Here is a 16,645-nt window from a genome sequence, read left to right as displayed (position 1 = left end):
TTCTGCTTGGAAAATTCTTTATTCATAAATCGAAGTTTATGAAAAACAAACCCCTTTTCAATGTTTTTTAAACTTGACTTAAAAAAATATATATATAGATTGTATTTCTGGATTAGAGGGTAAATCAGCATCAAAATGCATGCAATGCTTATCTGATTTAACTTTATAATGAAATTATTTTAATTGATTTTTACTGTCTGATACTCTGGCTATGTACTTTTGTTGATTATAATTTTTTACTGACTACTTGTTATATGATATTTTATCTGTATATCTATTGACTGATATGTATTATTTTCTCTCTTTTTTTTCTACTTTCTTACTTTTTTATTCTTTATGAAAACATGATCTGAAACAAAATGATTTGTGTTCTACAAGTTCAATTTCCTTTTTTGACAAATTGTAACAAATGTATTCTGCAATAAAAAAAAATAAAAATAAAAATAAATGATGATTTCAACTGCCAGTGTGAAGGCGGCGTTAGCAAAAATATGCAGTTCACCTCTTCGTCCAGATGGGGTTGCTGAGTTCACGCTTGTTAAACCTGTGGTTAAACCTCAGCAGAGACAGTTTAGCTAGATCTTTGGCCTCAGTATCGCTTCCTTTATTCAGCTGAGTTGATTAAATGTTACCCGCAAACTCGTTTTACTTCGCCTAGCAAACAAAAATACCAGCAGCGTAAACAAACTCCACAAGCTAGCTAGCTAGCTAGTTATTTAGCTAACGTTAGCCTATGGAGCAACTTGACGTGTGTTCAGATCATAGACCGTGGTTCAGATACTCTCAAAGTAAAGTAAGTTACGTTACCACTGTTAATGTTTACAGTTAAGTCAGTTCGACATGGACGAGCTGGACACCGCAGCGATCCTTCCCGGCGATGTGTTCAACGCCACATCCACTGACGGTGAAACCAACGACTCGTGTGTTCACAAAGGGGAGGCTGATGTACCGAGCACCCGCTCCGGACGACCCCCGTTTACATGCTGGCTGCCGGTTTCAGTGGAGCCAGTGTTGTTTCTCTCCATGTTTTCTCTGGCCTTGCAGTCGCCTCTTTCCACTCAGTATCTGTGGGACCGCATCAGCGAGGACCTCGGCTACAACGGATCCAAGAGGTCGGAGTGCAACAACGGCTCTGTGCCCCCTGATCCTCTTCAAACGGTAGTCAACGTCTTTTAATAGTTACTTTAAAAATACTCACGTCACAGTCATATTTCTGCTGCTGTTAGTCAAATCGCTCACTTAATCTGAATCAGAAATTCATCATATTTATTACTAAAGCAAGTTTTCACTTGCAAGGAATTTGCCTTGGTGTATGGTACATAAACATTAATAAAGGAATAAACAATAAGGCAAAGTAACGTTACTGCTACAGTCAAGAACATACATACAGAACAGATGTATTACAATAAAAGTATGTAAAAAGACACTATGACAAAATAATGGGTCTTAATGTTTAAAGGCACCTTCGTAGTAGCTAGCTGTCAGCTGTTTACTCTCATTTATCCAACCTGCCATTTTAACGGTTTTGTTGGTTAGCAAGGTCGTTAAGACAAATCCTGTTATCTCTCCTGATAGCTAACGTTAGCTGTGTGGATCATTAACTATCAGAGAGAAGAAAAAAAGCTTCATAATAAAGTTTCCTAGTTACAGGGGCTGTAGACAAAATTATGTAAGCACCTCCTAAAATGGACTTAAGTCTGAAGTAAAGGATAACAAACACTATAACTGCTGGTCCAATAGGCTGGATTTCATTTATTGGGTTGTTAAGAGGAACCGTGTCAAAATCTCTCAGGACAGGTGTTACATAGTCACCCTTTTAAAATAATCGTCTGTGCCTAAAATGCAGGTGCATAGATTAAAATAAGAACTGCAGTGTTGTTTGAGCAATTATGACAAAGAGGAACAGCCGTCACAAGTTGAAACTAAGCAACAGGGAAATGGTGAATAAGCAAAATTTAAATGGGTTAACTGATGCTTTAAATGAGAACCTTTAGAAGTGGTTAGTTGGAGAGATAGATCAGCAGTTTTCATTCCTGTTCACCAGATCCCTGACATATTTGTTGTACACATGTAGTTAGGGACAAAATAACACCTAGGATGCAAGGTAAATGTCATTATAGGTAGGATAGGATACCAAGCAGTAAGAACTTGAGTCTCTTAAACTCCTGATGTTCGCTGATAACATGATATGTGGCTAACCGGGTTACACTCCACTTTTTGTTGTTGTTGCAGGAGGTGGAAACCTTGACAGCCCACTGGAACCTTTACATCAGTCTTGGGGGCTTTTCTGTAGGCCTGTTGGTAGTGCCTCTCCTGGGCTCATGGAGTGACCTTGCAGGGCGCAGACCTGTCCTTATCCTCGCCAACCTAGGCCTGGCCCTCCAAGCTGTGGTTTACCTAGTGGTGATGTACCTGAAGCTGCCTGTGGTCTACTTTTTAGTAGGCAGGCTGCTCAGTGGCCTTTCAGGTGATTTCAATGCCATCCTGGCAGGCTGCTTTGCGTATGTGGCTGATACCAGCGACAGAAGGTCCCGCACCTTCAGGGTGGCAGTCTTGGAGGCTTGTCTGGGCCTTTCAGGGATGCTAGCCAGCATCATCGGAGGGCAGTGGCGGCGGGCACAAGGGTAATAAATGTACTTATTGCACAGTCACATGACTAGAAAAGTGTCATTCACACCACTTCACTCAAAATATTGCTATCTGAATTGGTCATCATTACCATTATATTTGTTTGCTTGTATTTAGGTACATCAACCCATTCTGGCTGGTCCTGGCGACTAACTTGGCTTCGGCTCTGTACGCTTACCTGTTTGTCCGTGAGTCTGTCCTGCCAGACCCAAGTGCCAAGCTCCTCACCTCTCGCCACTATAAAGCCGTCTGGCGCCTCTTCGCCACAGGAGGGAGTAACAGTGAGGCAGATAGACGATTTCACAGATGCAAGCTGTGCTTGTACACACTGTGTTTCTTTCTGGTGGTGACTGTACACTTCGGCAGCAGGGAGTTGTATGTGTTGTATGAGCTGAGCTCACCGCTGTGCTGGGGGCCGGCCCTCATTGGCTACGGATCAGCCGCTCAGCACCTGGCCTACCTTAGCAGTCTGCTGGGGCTGAAGATCATGCAGCACTGCCTGGAAGACTCCTGGGTGGCTCTTGTGGGTCTGGCTTCCAATATCATCGGGCTGGTTGTCTTCTCTGTAGCTGACACCATCCAGCTCATGTTCACAGGTGAGAGAATCTGAAGTGATTTAGTGACCCCCAGATGTTTTGTTTTTGACACATGTATTTTTAAAATGATTTGAGTGGTTAATACTATGGTTTTCTGTCTAAAATATTTCTATTCATAAACAAAAGTAAAGTCAATACAACTGAGATGACTATATCTATGATATAACTACGTATGTGTATATCAATTAATTATCCATTTAATGGCGTTACACTGAAATTGAATATGCCCTTTTTACTTTCATTATCGGCCTTTATTTGTGCTTCCCCCGCTCTACCGAAAGGTTTTGAAAACATTCACACTTCTTTTAGCCACAGGTGAAATGAATTTTGCATTATCAGGCAGATGCTGTGATGAGTCCAGATCAGCAAGTGGCATACTGGACAGACTATGTGTGAACAGGCAACCTTGGATACAAGGCAATAAAAAAACTCAGTACTTCCTTTGCATGTAGCCTGTAGGAAAAATTAGCATCATCCCCAAAAGTTTAACGGTGCAGTGTAGTGAGGATTTTTAGATTGTAAAGTAGTTGCACAATAATGTATGTGACATCTTATGACAGAACAAGAACAAATACATACAAATGCAGGAACATAATTTAAAATAATAGCAATGGTTACTATATTTTAATGTGACGTCACTGTTTCACAATGTACAGTACAACACATTAGCTAATACTTAACCTGCTCGAGCTCTTCTTTGTGTATCAAAGGTTGTTAATTTGTTTGTCACCAGGTTATGGTCTGTGTTTCCTCTTCATGGCTGCAACGCCTGTGCTCAGGTCAAAACTTTCCAAGTTGGTGGGCCCATCAGACCAAGGTCAGTTACTGAACATGCACACATCTTACTCATGTTTTAAACCGATTTTTTTTTATTTTTATTTTTTTATTAAATTGTATTTTTTATTGAGCACTGATAGTACAGCATATGTATGCATAGTGCATAGTACAGCCCCCCCCAGAACACATAGGACACTTATCCAGAAAGTAGAAAGGATAATAATAATAATAATAATAACAACAATAGTGATAATACTAAAAAAGGTAATAATTAAAACAATGTCTGAGTTGAAAACGCATCTTGTTGACACGTAAGGGCCCTGTTCATGTGGCACAGATATATTAATTGCATTTTGTGTCTGTTAAGAGGCACAAAGGCACTCTAAAACTTGCCCCGACCACTGCCGTTTTAGCTCAGGGGACGCTTGTAGTACGTAGCTGCAGCTTCTCCGTGTTACCTGCACTGATTCGGGTCGGGGTTTTTTCTATCGAAAGTACTCGCGTAGCTATAGCGATCAAGATTAACGTAAAAATTGGCCGGAATTCTCCTTTAAATTGTATTATACTTAATTTGGCACATGAAGTGCTGTCATTCACTCTTAGTAGAGCGCTGTCCCAAATGTCTTCTTCCAAGTCCTATCCCATCTCGTCCACCCAGTCTGCCTTGATCTTTGCAAGAGTTGTATTTTTAAAAGAAGATATGCAGTTGTTGATTCTTGAAATAAGTCCTTTAAGGCTGAAAGTAGTTTCTAACAGAGCGTCTAAACCAGAAAGCGATGGTATATATGGAAAGTTGGGATCATGATGCTGAAGGAAGAGGCGGACTTGGAAATATCGGAACAAGCTAGACCGAGGGAGGCCAAATTTATTTGACAAGACATCAAAGCTAGCGATTATACTGTTTATTTACATATCTTTAAATTTATAAATGCCTTGTCTTTGCCAGAGAGTAAATTCGGAGTCTAATCTAGCTGGGAGGAAAAGATGATTATTGTGTATGGGACTTAGATGGAGAAGATTATTAACCCCGAAGCTATGTCTAAGTTGGAACCATATTTTGAGGGTATTTATGACTACTGGATTGTCGGTGACTTGAGAGATAGAGATGGGAAGCTGGAGGTGACCAAGTGCAAGATGCAGCTTCAAAATGGCACCAGTCTGTATCAGGAGTGTGGAGCCAGTGCAAGATTTTTTGAACATTTGAGGCCCATTAATAATGACAAAGATTTGGAAGAGCTAAGCCACCCTGCAGTTTAGGCCTCTGTAACAGTTCTAGTCGTATTCTAGGTTTCTTCCCACCCCATATAAATGAAATGAAGACCTTATCAATAGATTTGAAGAAATATTTAGGGAGATAAAGTGGAATACACTGAAACACTGAAACAGGGTCCGATACATACATTAATAAATCATCTGCGTACAGAGATACTCTATGCATCTATACATGAGATGAAATTAGGACCATAACCAAATTTCTTTAAACATGCAAATAAATATCCCCATTCTACCCTATCAAAGGCTTTCTCTGCGTCAAGCACGATAACCACCTCGAGGACTGCACTGGGCGCAGGAGAGTGAATAATATTTAGCATTGTGGCTTCTAAGCGTAAGGCAAGGGCCTTGGCCAAGATCTTCATGTCACAGTTTAGGAGGGAGATGGGTCGATATGAGCCGCATTCTGTGTGTATCTTTACCTGGCTTAAGCAATAGGGTAATTGATGCTTCAATCATTGTCTGTGGAAGGGATCCACGTGATAAAGAGTCATTAAACATATTGAGTGGAATTGTAGATAATTTACTAGAGAACTTTTTATAGAACTCTATAGGGTACCCATCGGGGCCAGGCGCCTTGTCATTCTGCATTGCCTTAATCGCGTTAATGATTTCTATACTTTTTAGTGGAAGCTCAGTCTCAGCCCTATGTCTTGCTTTTATAGAAGGAGCTTGGAGATTATTGAAAAAGTGTTCCATGTCAGAGCTGTCATTTGTTATCTCTGACGTATACAGATTTGAGTAAAATGAGGTGAATGTTTCGTTAATTTCCTCTGGGTCAATAGTTGGTTCACCATCGTCTTCACGAATTTGTAAAATCTGTTGAGACACGACGCGGCACTTAAGTTGGTGTGCTAATAGCCGTCCAGGTTTGTCGCCATGCTCATAGACATATCCCTGTGATTTTAATAGGAGACGTTCCATCTTTTCCGTTGATGCTTGTATGTATGTGTATGTCTTCTTTTTTTATACGAGCAACAAATTATATTGTGTTTGGAGGTCCAGCTTCTTTTTTTTTTATTCAGGGGAGGGCGAGATGGAGTACTGAGAATCCACCATAGCTATTGCTTTGATGAGCTCCTCCTGTTTTATTCTTTTCATCTTATTTGTTTTAGCAGAATACGATATAATCTCACCCCTAAGTACTGCTTTTAGTGTTTCCCACAAAAGAGAGGGGGAGGTGTCATCTTTTTTGTTGGAATCTATAAAGTCATCTATTTTGTGGGATATCATTCACAAAAAGTCTCATCAGCCAAAAGATTTCTGTCTAATTTCCAAGAGGGGCGTTCTAATTTGTAAGAAGGAAATGCAAGATCTAAAATTACAGGGGCGTGATCTGATTCAGCTATAGTTGAGTATTCAGTGTTTGTGACAAAGGGGAGGAGAGTATGGTCAATAAAAAAAATAATCTATCCTGCTATACGAGTGATGTACAGAGGAAAAAAAAGAAAAGTACTTGCTTTGTGGAAATAAAAAACGCCAGGGGTCAACACTTCCTATCTGGTCCATAAAGGCTGATAATAGCTTGGCCTTTTTAGACAGGTTTGTAGATTTAGAATTGGAACGGTCTAATACTGGATTTATTACATAGTTTAAATTGCCACCAAATATCAATTGATGTGAATTCAAATCTGGAATTATTTTCCCCTTAAATTTATCATCATCCCAATTTGGGGCATAGATATTAATCAATACCACAGGCTTATGGTAGAGAAGCCCAGAAACCATTACAAATCGTCCTTGTGGGTCTGAGGTGACAGTGGTCGCACTAAACTGGATTCTTTTATGAATAAATATGGCTGTTCCACAAGTTTTAGAGTTGAGATTGGAATGGAATACATTCCCCACCCAAACTTTTTTTAGTCTGACTTGATCTTTAACCAGTAGATGAGTTTCCTGTAGAAATAAAATTTTAACAGGCCCATTTAAACCTTTTTACATTCCAGCTAATGAATCGTATAGCAGCCCTCTTTGCATCAGTACCATCTATCATGTTTAACTATAAAAAAATAAAAATGAAAAGAATAGTATGGAGAGATAAGTTAGAGCAATGATTGTGATAAAGTACACAGTTGTGTTCGTTTCTTAAGTGAACAAAAATGAACATTTGTTGCAAAAATGTGGTGGTGTCCTTTTCCCTAACCCTATCCCATATCCAGAACATAAACAAAACTAGAACTAAGCCTATACTTGTCCTTCTAACAGATTGTTTTTAACACAGCTAACTGTGCAATGTTTTTAAGATGTGAGGATTGTATTGGTACCAAATGGTCAAAATAAATCTTGAAATGAGAGCTAGCTCTGTGTGTCAGCTGTGTAGTCAGTGAATTTGAATTGTTATACTTAGGGCAGTATTATAATGCTACGGTGCAGTTGCACATGTCACTTTGTCACAAGGGACTGCTTGTGTCCTGCAGGTTGTATACATAATTGTGTGTTTGTACTTTCTCCCAGGTGCCCTGTTTGCGTCTGTTGCCTGTGTGGAGAGCTTATGTTTTCTGGTTGGCAGTGGCATCTTCAACTCCCTCTACCCAGCCACACTGCACTTCATGAAGGGCTTCCCCTTCCTCTTTGCTGCCATCATCCTCTTCATCCCCGCTGGAATAATTGGGTGAGTGTTGCTCTTGCCTCATTGGCGTAATCAAACTTTTGTTGTTGTTTTCTTATTAGTTAATTCTAGTTACAAAAGCAAGACATTTCAAATAAGCACATTACAAAAAAATCTATATCCACTCCTTTTAAGATGAGCTGAATAATTGATTTCATGTTTGTCTTTCTAGGACCCTGCAATGTTTAGACCAGAGGAGAGACCACAGAGACTCCACAGCATCCTGACCTGCTGAGAGGTCAGAGGGCAGGAACCTGTCGGAGAGTTAAAGTGCATCCTGGTGTCAGTCTATGAGGGGAGCAGCACTGACACAAAGACAGCCATCATGTCCATGTGTGGTGCTGGGAAAGCCCTTTGATCTTAGCACAGTTATGGCACAGCTGACTGTTGTTAACTAGCTCAGCGATGGAATTCTTCCTAGTCACACCAAAGTAATCAAGACCAGAGGATGAAGAATCAACGTCCTGACTGACATGACTGTTAAACCTTTTTTCTTTGCCTTAATAATTAGATAATGGAGACTTGGGCTTTGTCAAATCTACGCTGGCCCTAAAAACTCACCACAAGCTTGGATGTTTCATCACGACATTCATACAAATGGTAACAAACAAGGTTCGATACATGCTTTCATTTTGTGAGTTTACACAAATTTACACTTTGAATGTATTAATTTCAGTAGCTCTAATGGCACACTACATGTTAAGGTGCTAACCATAAGAGGAAATCCACAAACTCCTCAGTTGTTCCAAAACATATCAAGCATGGGTGCAACATAATGTGTTCACAGAGGGTCAAAAAGGGAGGTGAGAGATATAACCTAGTTTTGATTTGAGAAATGTTTAAGATCTGCAAATATCATTCATTGATATTTCACATGATCACAATGAACCATCCTAAACTTATTACTTTTTTGGAACAAATACAAATTGGAAACCATATCTGTGTCAGGTAAATTGGTATACAACAGTATACAAGATCAATCTATTTTCAGCCACCACACCCTTATCCTATCTATTCACTTCTGTGCAGTATTTAAAAGTTCTTTTACTGCATTACAATTCAGAGGCAAATATTGTATTTTGTACTAATTGTTTACATAAGTTACTAATTAAATTGTGTTTAGTGATGTTTTTTTTTTTTTATGGGTTCAGATTAGATAAGACTTACTCTAACCCCATGGGGAAATTCACAAGCTACCAAACAGTACATCAAGTAGTTAAACATTTCTGTGAGTGATTTTTATGTATGTGAGATATATGTGTGTATGTGTGTTTGTTGTGTTATGGTTGTCTAAGCTACTGGATGCCTAAAATATCCCTTGGGATGAATAAAGTATCTATCTATCTAGCTATCTAAAATGAGCCCCACCTTTACCAGCTGCAGCATAAAAGGGATGTACACTGTAATGCGTCTATTTTTAATCCAATAATATAAGTACATTTACTTTTGGTATTTTAAGTATGTTTGTACTTTTACTAGAGTAACATTTTAACTTTAACATTGGTACTGCTACTTTAGGTAAACATTTTAAGTACTTCTTCCACTACTGTCTGTTCGCAGGGCTATCCTAAATCTGTTAGTGGAAGTTACGTAGAAACCCTCAAACCGTGAAGTTAGTATCTGAGATTCATGGTATCGCACTATGCAGAAATATCATCTGTGCCAAACATGTCCAAACACAACTATCAGTAATCCACAGCAGAGAGTGAAACTGTAGTGGCAGCCAGGGACTACCGAGTTACACCTCGACCCTCCTCCTGCCATAGTCTAAACTCCCTGAGGAGTCCCCCCTCCCACCACCACAAACAACACTGGATAGTCCCAGAACAGAGGCCCACAGCTAACATACACACCGGGGTCAGGTCCCAGATTTACAGTGAGGGAACAAGAGCTGCCAAATCAGATTTAAAATGCACAAAGGAAAGTTTAGAGGTTAAATGAAGTATTAACTCAGCTTCTGTGAATTGATCAGCAGATTCTTTTTTAAAAGCCATTCTTCAAAGGTTTTGTGTAACAAATCCTGACCCACTGTCTATTCTTCGTCATCATCAGTTGTGCAATATTTATGAGCTGCAATCATTTTTATTTATTGGATTACAACTGGATCGTTTTGGATATCGTTTGGTTTGTTATGAAGATGATGGTTCAATTTGTTTCTGTTTACATGTCACATGTGATTAAGTGAAGTTCAGACAAAGGATTTCACTGTTAAATTCTTTACATTCTTACATTTCACCATGTTTCAAATCAAGGGACTAAACTATGTTTGTTTTACACTGAGCACATTAAAAAAACATGATAAAAATGAAATCCTGTGTTACTGTTTGAAATTTGAAAGTTGATGTCAATTACACATTTTAATAAATGTTATGAGGATATTAGAGGCAAACAGTATGAAGGCAAGATCAGCTCAAACCCCTGCAGAACAGCGGTTGCATTCAGGCTTTAGTAATATAAATGCATAGAATAATATGTGAGCCAATGCATCTTTTGATTGAATTTTGAATGTACACGTTTAAACGTGATCTGCCACTTTTCTTTTATAGTTTCACAAGCCTTTGTGTGTCTTGTATATTGCTGGATATCTTTTTGCTTTTACTTTACTGCTTCTATTAAAATACACTGAGGGAACAAGGATCAAATATCCATTGTAGAGCGAACAAATAAATGCTTATCAGACTTAACACTGTGGTCAATGAAACCTCAAGTCAACAGTATAAAATGAAAGTTTAATGTATTACACTATGTTGTAACAGCAGTTAGTAACAACTTTTTTTTGACTATGGTAAATTCATACGTGTAAATTAATTATACAGAAGGAAGGAAACGTTTGATACTACATGGGTGTTTTTAGTTGCTTGTATACTCCTTTGACCTGCATTTGGTTAAATTAGGGGTGCAGTTATACAACATGTAGTGTTTATTTCTGTACAATATGTCATGCCTCCAGCTTAGATTATGCCCACTGTGGATACTCTAATCATAAACAATGAATGCATCTGCTAGAATAGAGTTCTTTTCCATCACAACCCAAACATAAAAAACACACGTCAGTAAGATCAGAGCTCTGATTTGGTCATATGTACAGTATATGAACAGAAAAGATGATTGCATATAATTTTTGGGATTAATGGATGCTTCAGAAATTGCTATTGATGATTTTGCTGGGGTGCCAATAACAGCTGATCTAGCACAGTTATTTTCCTGAGAGACAGAAGGCGTATACTGTACCTGATTACAAATATACAGTAGTATGAGGGTACTATCATTAAAGGCTTACAGTTTATTATATACAATCTAAAATCCCATTTTAATTTTAATTTATTGTTTGCAATATATTAGGTCAATTTATATTAGGTCTTCGTGTGAGCATGTAAGCTAAACATAATCAAATTCACTTCATATGCATTTGGACAGAGCAGGGAAAGCTGCCGGCCTGTTCACCATATGCCATGTGGAATTGGCATCATTTAAAGTTATCATAGCTGAGATCAAACTGTTTGTCAGTTTATTTCTTTTTCTGCCCTTTGGAGGCGTCTCGGCCGTCGATTTGGTCTTGGTGTCCATTCAGAAAGCGTAGGATCTTCTCAATCGTGGCTTCCTGATATTCATGGGACCATCTGTGTCAAGAAAAAGGCAACAGACATATGATGACGTGCATTATGAGCACATCAGTTGTCTCTAATGGATGTTTTACAGATCTCCTAAACACAAATCACAAATGATAAAAAGTTTCCCCTGATATTCATAAATGATTCATTACAGAAATAAAAGAGGGTTTTAAAAGATTAATAATGTTAGCATTAAACTGTTTAGTTATCACACAACTACAAATCAAACTAAATAAGCTGTTAAACCTCTTGAGAAAGGGATTTGGCTGTGTGGTGTATGTACACCACACAGCCATGTGGTGAATGATGTGAAAATGTCCTGTCCCAATTACACAGATGTGCTAACCAAAAGCAACATGGTTTTTCACAACAAAGCCTGGTTTATTTGAGTTTACAGTATACAGTTACTCACTTGATGCCATTGAAGTTAAGAATTGCTCTCATGTCCTCCGGCATAGACATGGGGTCGGGCCACATAAAGTTATCTGTGACAGGAATTATGTTCTTCTTACCAGCCAAGGCTGTGACTATCTCCTGGAAGATTAACGAGACTTCTTTTGAGTCTATGAAATATTAGAAATGTCCAGACACAAAAAGTAAAAGCACAGATGTAAAACATCATCTGACCCCCCGTTTTAGCTGCAATAAGTACATGACACGTAATTTGAACTGATAGCACAGACAGGGAATATGAATGTGACAGGACTAATAACATTCCACAAACAGCTGCCCTATCGATATAAATGTAGAATATCTTGATAAGGGTTTAAGGTGCAGTGGAGTGAAAGTCTTAAGCAAAAAGTGAGACCTAACATTTTAACATGAAGTCCCTCACATGCAGAGAATGGAAAACCTCTGACCTTATGCACCCAATCCTTCATATCAGTGTCACCCATGCACTTGTCGAGCGCATTGGCAGACAGGACCAGGATGAAGTTACGCGCCCGCTGTACGCTCTGGATCAGTTTGTCCTGGAATTTACCAGCCTCCAGCTTCTCCACATCTATGAAGACGCTGTATCCTCGAACCTGCAGGTGCACCTTCAGAAGGCTTGGGACAGGGAATGAAACGAGAAAGTCTGTGAAAAATGTAGTTTTAGTACACATGCCTAATGCCCTTGCCCTGGTTCTAATTTAACGTATTTCTTCTTCTTGAATTCTTCCACTTATCCTGTTTCAGTTCTGACCTGGCCAGCTGGGAGCCGGTAGTCCGACGGTAGCTGATGAACACGTCGGGCCCTGCAGGCTGGGCATCTGTGTGGCACGGTTTTGAGGCCCTGTGGTTGGCAGAGAGTATCTTGGCTCTGTGGACTCCGTTGTCTATGTGGCAGTCATTCTGGAGCTGCATATCGGTCAAGCTCTGGACATTGTTGCTATCCACTCCTGACTGGACAAGGCCATAGGTGTACTGACGGAAACGAGGGTCCACCTCAACTAACCAGTCAGCCATATTGTTTGGGTCACATGTGGAGTAGTTGGCGTAAGTCTTCAACACACGTAAGTCTCTCAAAAACCTGCAGGATGATACAGAACAGAGGTATTTGTTAGACTGGTGGTACATTGCTCATGTGTTGAAAGGTTTGTACCACTTGCCTCTTGCGAGTGAGGCCTGCGGTCATGCCCAGATCAGCGCTCAGTTCCTGGTCTGTGATGTTCAGCAGGAGGTCTCCATCCACCTGGAGCTCCTATACAGCAAGATAGTTAGAAATGTCAGACATACTGTATAATAGGTAGATCCTTGTGCCTGTATTTATATGCTCTGTGCTTTGTTGAGTAATAACAATGTTAAACATACCTGGAAACGGTCACAATAGGCACTAAAGCCAACCTGCTGCAGCCAGGTGTGCACTTCAGAGGTTTTCCAGTTGGGCACACATGACAGGATACGTTTCGGCACTTCCTCTCCCATCATGCTCAGAGCCCGCTTGGCGAGGGCACAGGCTGTGCCATTACTGGAGTACATGACCATTCTTTTTAGGCTCTGCACCGCTCCGATCTCTTGAAATATCTTGAAGGCAGCACAAATTAAAACTCAGTCACAACAAAGCTACCAGACTGTATTAGCTAAAATGTTTAACTACATGGAAAGTGGACAGTGACTGTACCTTAGTGTTGCGCTGACGAGACTTGATGCTGGTCTCTACACAAAGGTAAAAGGCTGCAATGCACTTTCCCTCCACTCTTGTGCCATCCAGTAATGGCAAAAGATGCTGAAGATCAGCTGCTGTCTTACCCTGCATGCAGTCTGCACTGTCCAATAAACTGCGGGCAAAGTCATCTGGATCCAAAGATGCGATGAATGGCTCCACCAGCTCCAGGGTTCCAGATTTCACCACCTCTTTCTCAATTTCTCGGTTTGCAGCTAACACAGTCACAGCCAGACATGCGTGGAAGCGAATGAGTTCATCCTCTTTAGAAAAAGCCAGTGGGAAAAGCCACTCAGCTGCCTGTTTCTCGATCATCCATCGCTGGCAGCGGTGGCCTCCGTACATGGCACAGTTTGCTAGTGCTACAGCACAGTGACGCAGCACAGTGGGATCTGTACCCCGGCACCAGAAGAGGAGGGCATCAAGGGCACCGTTAGAGATGAGGTGGACAGACGTCTCCTCTGTGTGTTTGAACATGTGCTCCAGGATCCCTGAGACACTGCGAGCCAGCTGTGCGTCTTCCTGATGTCGAGTCAGGTTGAGGATGACCCCCAGACCCATTCGTGCTACATAATCTCTGTCAACAGAAGTTTGTAAATAAAAAAACTTGACTCATGCAATCAGAGAGCTATACTGACTGCAATTCAAACGTGAACAGTAAACAGGTAGGCTTCTGAACAAGTGAGGCACAAACAGGTGTGTTTGGTAACAAAGTTATTAATCAACTAGGGCTAAAAAGACAATTAGTTGATTAGCAGAATTAGTTGATCAACATAATAAACAGTTTTGACTATTGATTAATCATTTAAGTCATTCATCAAGCAAAATTACTAAACAGTTTTCGGTACCAGATTCTCATATGTAAGGATGAAATGTCACCGTGAATTAAATATGTTTTAGTTTAGTATTATAGATATATAATTAGAGTAATCAGAAATATGCCCTAAAATCAACATAAGGAGTGGACACAAAAAGATGAATACTCCCTTTAACATTTACAAGCCAATAAAAACAGCCCTGATATAACCTTAGTTGTAATGAGTAGTTGATCATATCTTCTATTTAACTGTATTGCATGATTTTGTAAGTTGTTCATGTTTTTTTTTGTCTATCCCTGTACAAAAACAAACTGCAATGTGATGCAATTAAGGACAAACAAAGTAAGGCCTCGAACCCACATGAGAATAATAAACACTCAATTTCAGTAGGAATTGAACACTTTAAAATCTTCAATGGGGGACAATTTTGTTTGTTGCAGAGCTGCTGTATCTACTGTAAGTGTCCACTTTTGTCCACCCCCGTACACACTGTACCTGTTCTCTGAGATCAGTATCTGCTCCAGCAGTTTTGCAGACTCATAGGTGATCTCCACGGCAGGTGTCTGTTGAAGCTGCAGCAGCAGCTCCAGACCTCCATCCAGCCGGATCCGGTTGCAGATCTCTTCGGCCACCTGACGGCCTACAGTGGGCAAAACCCAGGCCTCCTCCACCAGCTGAAAGAGCTCTGCGATGGCACTGCGGGTCTCATCGGAATCAGAGGTCTCCTTGGATGACTTTAGCCTCCTGATGGCGGAGCGCAGGGCGGGGATTGAGGTGTCCAGAACCGCCTGGACGTCCGCACTGACGCCCGGAGAGACCGCTTTGGGGTCGGAGACGGAGACGGAGCCGGAGCCGCTCCTCCCTCTCTGCAGCCGGCTGACGTATTCCGGGACTGTAAGCCTGTCTGAGCTGAACATGATGAAGAATTGTCGGTAGAGCCTCCACAGGAAGAGCGTCAGAGACAATAGCATCTACAGAGCAGAAACTCGTCAGTGTCAGTGGATGTTGAAATGTGTGTGTTTACAAAGGCCTCTCTTATCCCGCTCAGAGATGTCCAGCCTTGTGCCCACAGATGCGCCAAGCAAGGCCTATCAGTTGTTAATTAAAAGTGACAGCTTTCACCAAATTGCATCACTTCTCTCTAGCCGATGTCCTCCCGGACAGTAAGCCCATAAAGACTCATAAGCAGATATTGAGCAGATCACAGTATGTCTGCCATAGTCAACAGCTGCTGCTTTGTCTCTTTTATCCCACCGACCAATAGATGACTTAATATCTGAACAGAATCTGTTTGCTGAAGTGTCCTTAAAGAGGCAAAGTCTCAGCACACAGGGCCTCAAACTGAAAGAGTAGAGAGCAAATCCACTTGTTTTCCGGACAAGAAAACAGACTATTGTTGTCTGTGTTTTGGAGACAAAGAAGACTCACACTCCTTATCTGACGCACTGTAGCGGTTCGTCTCCCTGCAGAAATACAAAATATGATACCGCTCTCCAATATCAGCCTCCTGAGCTATTGCATCCTTCGGTCAGCATCCGCAGGCTCTCTGTGTCTTCAGGGGTCTGCACCGCTCACCGGCTCCGGATTCTGCCGGCGATGAACAGCAAAAGAAGCGCACCCCCCTGTCTTTCGTCCCTGCATCATCACAGCCGGTCAGAGCTCATCGTGCTCAGGGATAGTTGTAAACACAACACTGCATGCCCTCTGCTGGAGGAAGAGGAGAAGAACATCTGAGCAACACCATCAATGTTTCTTAAAATGTGTTGTATACAATGTATGTGAAAACTGTTAGCATATATATAATTAATGTATTAAGGGGGAAATCTATGCAAACGCCACCCATGTATTTTGGCCATGTGAAATGTAAATATCATAGTGTATTGGTGTTAACCCATTTAAAGGGGAAATAAAAAGCATTGGGAAATTTTCAGTTGATCCAGATTTTTGATTTTTTTATTGTAATGCCTCATGGAATAATGAATATAAGGGATAATATTTAGCCCACTTACAATATTAAAAAATAACTTCTACAAAAACTAGTGTAGCAAATATTGTTTAGACTTGTTTTGACAGACTGTTTTGAAACAAGATGTGTAGCGTACTCGTGGTAGGTATTTCAGATGCTGATTCCAGTATTTTTAGAATCAATATATTTAAATGTAAACAAATATTTTATGGATTCAATATGT

General features: G+C 40.5%; 2 protein-coding genes across 3 annotated transcripts; one reads left to right on the top strand and one right to left on the bottom strand.

Annotated features, from left to right (window-relative positions):
* The first annotated feature begins 507 nt into the window (after positions 1 to 507).
* On the top strand, positions 508 to 10,191 carry slc46a1 (solute carrier family 46 member 1). 2 transcript variants are annotated; one of them, XM_078246282.1, is made up of 6 exons: positions 509 to 1,158; positions 2,233 to 2,624; positions 2,746 to 3,224; positions 3,958 to 4,041; positions 7,728 to 7,884; positions 8,054 to 10,191. In XM_078246282.1, exons 1-6 carry the CDS (start codon positions 841 to 843, stop codon positions 8,106 to 8,108), a joined length of 1,485 nt encoding a protein of 494 aa, XP_078102408.1. In that variant the 5' UTR covers positions 509 to 840; the 3' UTR covers positions 8,109 to 10,191. The 2 variants fall into 2 exon arrangements, with proteins under 2 accessions (XP_078102409.1, XP_078102408.1); XM_078246283.1 differs by lacking the exon at positions 8,054 to 10,191 and having other exon boundaries at positions 508 to 1,158; positions 7,728 to 7,888.
* A 400-nt stretch (positions 10,192 to 10,591) lies between these two features.
* Positions 10,592 to 16,115, bottom strand: sarm1 (sterile alpha and TIR motif containing 1). Its single transcript, XM_078246281.1, has 8 exons — positions 14,952 to 16,115; positions 13,597 to 14,215; positions 13,287 to 13,499; positions 13,085 to 13,176; positions 12,679 to 13,005; positions 12,353 to 12,542; positions 11,905 to 12,026; positions 10,592 to 11,501 (listed from the first exon to the last, which is right to left on the bottom strand). The coding sequence occupies exons 1-8, from the start codon at positions 15,425 to 15,427 to the stop codon at positions 11,390 to 11,392; spliced, it is 2,151 nt and encodes a 716-aa protein (XP_078102407.1). The 5' UTR covers positions 15,428 to 16,115; the 3' UTR covers positions 10,592 to 11,389.
* Between the last annotated feature and the right edge of the window lie 530 nt (positions 16,116 to 16,645).

Source organism: Sander vitreus, chromosome 3 (assembly GCF_031162955.1).
Source record: "Sander vitreus isolate 19-12246 chromosome 3, sanVit1, whole genome shotgun sequence".
Lineage (NCBI taxonomy): Eukaryota > Metazoa > Chordata > Actinopteri > Perciformes > Percidae > Sander > Sander vitreus.
Note: the sequence above shows the minus strand (reverse complement) of the source record. Positions and strands in the feature narration are given on the sequence as shown.